Source organism: Austrofundulus limnaeus, unplaced genomic scaffold (genome assembly GCF_001266775.1).
Source record: "Austrofundulus limnaeus strain Quisiro unplaced genomic scaffold, Austrofundulus_limnaeus-1.0 Scaffold737, whole genome shotgun sequence".
NCBI lineage: Eukaryota > Metazoa > Chordata > Actinopteri > Cyprinodontiformes > Rivulidae > Austrofundulus > Austrofundulus limnaeus.
In genome coordinates this window covers 195,085-197,825 of record NW_013953139.1, presented here as the reverse complement: position 1 = coordinate 197,825, position 2,741 = coordinate 195,085, and the positions used below count along the sequence as shown (strand labels likewise).

The 2,741-nt window shown below is 38.0% G+C and overlaps 1 protein-coding gene across 1 annotated transcript in view; it reads left to right on the top strand.

Annotated features, from left to right (window-relative positions):
• elf3 (E74-like factor 3 (ets domain transcription factor, epithelial-specific)) overlaps positions 1–2,498 on the top strand; it is a 3,946-nt gene extending 1,448 nt beyond the window's left edge. Inside the window, exons 4-9 of the mRNA XM_014028268.1 lie at positions 140–256; positions 342–485; positions 594–674; positions 760–879; positions 1,067–1,262; positions 1,407–2,498. Of these exons, the coding sequence (XP_013883722.1) occupies positions 140–256; positions 342–485; positions 594–674; positions 760–879; positions 1,067–1,262; positions 1,407–1,518 (770 nt within the window). The 3' untranslated portion in view covers positions 1,519–2,498. The remainder of the gene's footprint in view (positions 1–139; positions 257–341; positions 486–593; positions 675–759; positions 880–1,066; positions 1,263–1,406) is intronic.
• Positions 2,499–2,741: the final 243 nt, after the last annotated feature.

The window sequence follows — 2,741 nt, the reverse complement described above, 5'->3', positions numbered from 1 at the left end:
ATCTATCTATCTATCTATCTATCTATCTATCTATCTATCTATCATCTATCCATCCATCATCCATCCATCCATCCATCCATCCATCCATCTATATACATATATATATATAATTATATTCATGTTTGTTGTGTTTTTCCAGAGCTGCAGAGCCTATCAGCACCAGAACTGAGTGAGACCTGTCAGCTCCTGGACAACTTCTTGGACAACCTGAACAACCAGAAGTTTCCTTACCTCAGCACCGTCACATTTGGCCAAGGTACATTTAATATATAAAGATCTAACATATTGGTGYAGTGTGTGAATAACAATCAACTAATGCATCTACTCAATGTTTGCAACAGATGAAGATATCAACAAGACCGACTTTGAATATCAGGACGGCTATGAGCCAGCTAATTTTACCCTAGAGCACATGACATCTTTTGATGAAGTTGAGTACCTGTCGGACAATCAGTCTGACAGTGAATGCAGCTCCTCTGACAACAGTATGTATTGCACAATCGGTCCAAACATTAACAGAACAATAAGATGTTGATGGCTTCTATTGCACAGGAATGATGTTGATGTTTCTGGAATGTGTCTCTTGTGTTCAGGTGGGACGTTTAGCTTCATGAGCTCACCAGAGTCTGGCAGCAGTGAATCAGACCCAGAGTTTTCATATCCCCCAATATCAAGTGAGGAAGCAGAGAAACTCACTGTTTGCAAGGTTTTGAGATACAGTGTGACTTAGTTTTAACCACGAACTCATTGTGATGACAGAGGTCCACATCAAAACAGAGGGAGGAGAGGGTTGTGTGAAGCGACCGCGAGGACGACCTCCTAAAATCAGCCGAGAGCACAGCAGCAGCTTGTATGACAACCCAAAGAAAAGCAAACATGGTACTTATCAAACAAGCATTGTTCCACAGCCATGCCTGTACACAGATAAAATGTTTTTATAGATCAAACTTTGCATGAAATTAGCATGTTTCCCTCAGGCAACAAATCATATCTGTTTGCTTTTCATACTCGTGCTAATGCTGCCGTGCACCTGGACACATTTATCTGATTTCTCCTGGTCCTGCAGCGCCTCGAGGCACTCATCTGTGGGAGTTCATCAGGGACATTCTGGTCCACCCAGAGAAGAATCAGGGCCTGATGAAATGGGAGGATCGCAGGGAAGGTGTATTCAAGTTCCTGAAGTCGGAGGCCGTGGCTCAGATGTGGGGCCAGAAGAAGAAGAACAGCAGCATGACCTACGAGAAGCTCAGCCGTGCCATGAGGTGAGGTCACTGCAGCAAGCAGACAACAACCTACAAAAACACTTACTGCTATTATACTTTGGATATTAGTGGCTGCCACCCAGATTTGAAATCTCTCTCTAAAATTACTTCTGGGACCTGATGGTAAACCTTCTGCTCTTGCAGGTACTACTACAAGAGAGAGATTCTGGAGCGAGTTGATGGTCGAAGACTCGTCTACAAGTTTGGGAAGAATTCCAGCGGTTGGAAGGTTGAGGAGGGTGGCCCTGGCATGTGAGGCGTCAATCCTTTAGTGGGTAGACCATGAAGCTGCTCAGAGCAGAGCATCAGGAACCAGAAAAACCTGTCGGATCTGCCTGAGAATAAATCTCCCTATAAAGTTTTAGACACAAACTTCCTCCTGGAGGAAGGTGTTGCAGAAAATGTAAGCCATTGTGTTTGGCTCTAGTAGGTTTTATGAACCAATATGTTAAAATTTTTTATGTTTCACATGTCTGATTATCAACACAGAAATGATAAAAGTTTCTATGATGCTCATGATCTTCTGTAAACAAAGTCAGTAATTCACCTTTTTTGTAGTCTGTACTTACTGTAGGTTTCTTGGAGTAGTAACTCATCTTCATCACAGTCTCTATAGTTTTTTTGTAATATTAAATTACAATGATTTGCTCTGTTGTCACACTATTTTCTTCAGTGTTCTGTCTAAATCTATCTAAACATATCAATTGTGTATCTAAAGGTAGAAATACATTTGAAAACATGGTGATGACAGGACAAGGGTAAAAATGTAGGCGATGTTATTTCACAATAAGAAAAACAATGTACACTACATATCTATTTGTATGACTTGTTATAAAGTGTGTTTACACAACATATAAGTAAAAAATAGTTAAACTATCACATCTTATAGCCAGTATGAGTTTTTATGATTGTTTTGATTTAATTAGTATTGCATTCATGTCTTTTGTTCAATGATTGTATAAATATGAGAAGTAAATCTCATTATGTAAAAGCTTAATTGTGTGTTTCTATATTTTTGATACAGTATATTGTATATTTTGTAACCTCATTCGGGTTTTATAAAGTTTATTTTTCATTCACATTCACACTAAGACCGTTTGCTATTCTTACTTCTGTTCTACAGTTTATTTTGCATTGTTTATCTCCATATAACATGCCAATAGACTGTACAACATTTGTTCAATAATTGTTTATATTTTTATTGTACTCTTTATAATAAAGTACAACATGCAAGAACTCACTGGGCTTTGAATTTTTTTTGCACATTAATATATTAGGATTAGTAAACAATACTTGATGGTATCACAGAATATTTGGTTTAACTTTGTGTTTTTAACGAAACATTAACATTACTTAAAAGTTCAGAGTTGAAGAACAACGGGGTGGAAAGATGCAACAAAAAAAAGAAACAGTACAGAGTAACCTTGAACACAACCACTGACTCCATTCTAATTTATTGTGCTTATTTGCACTAAATAA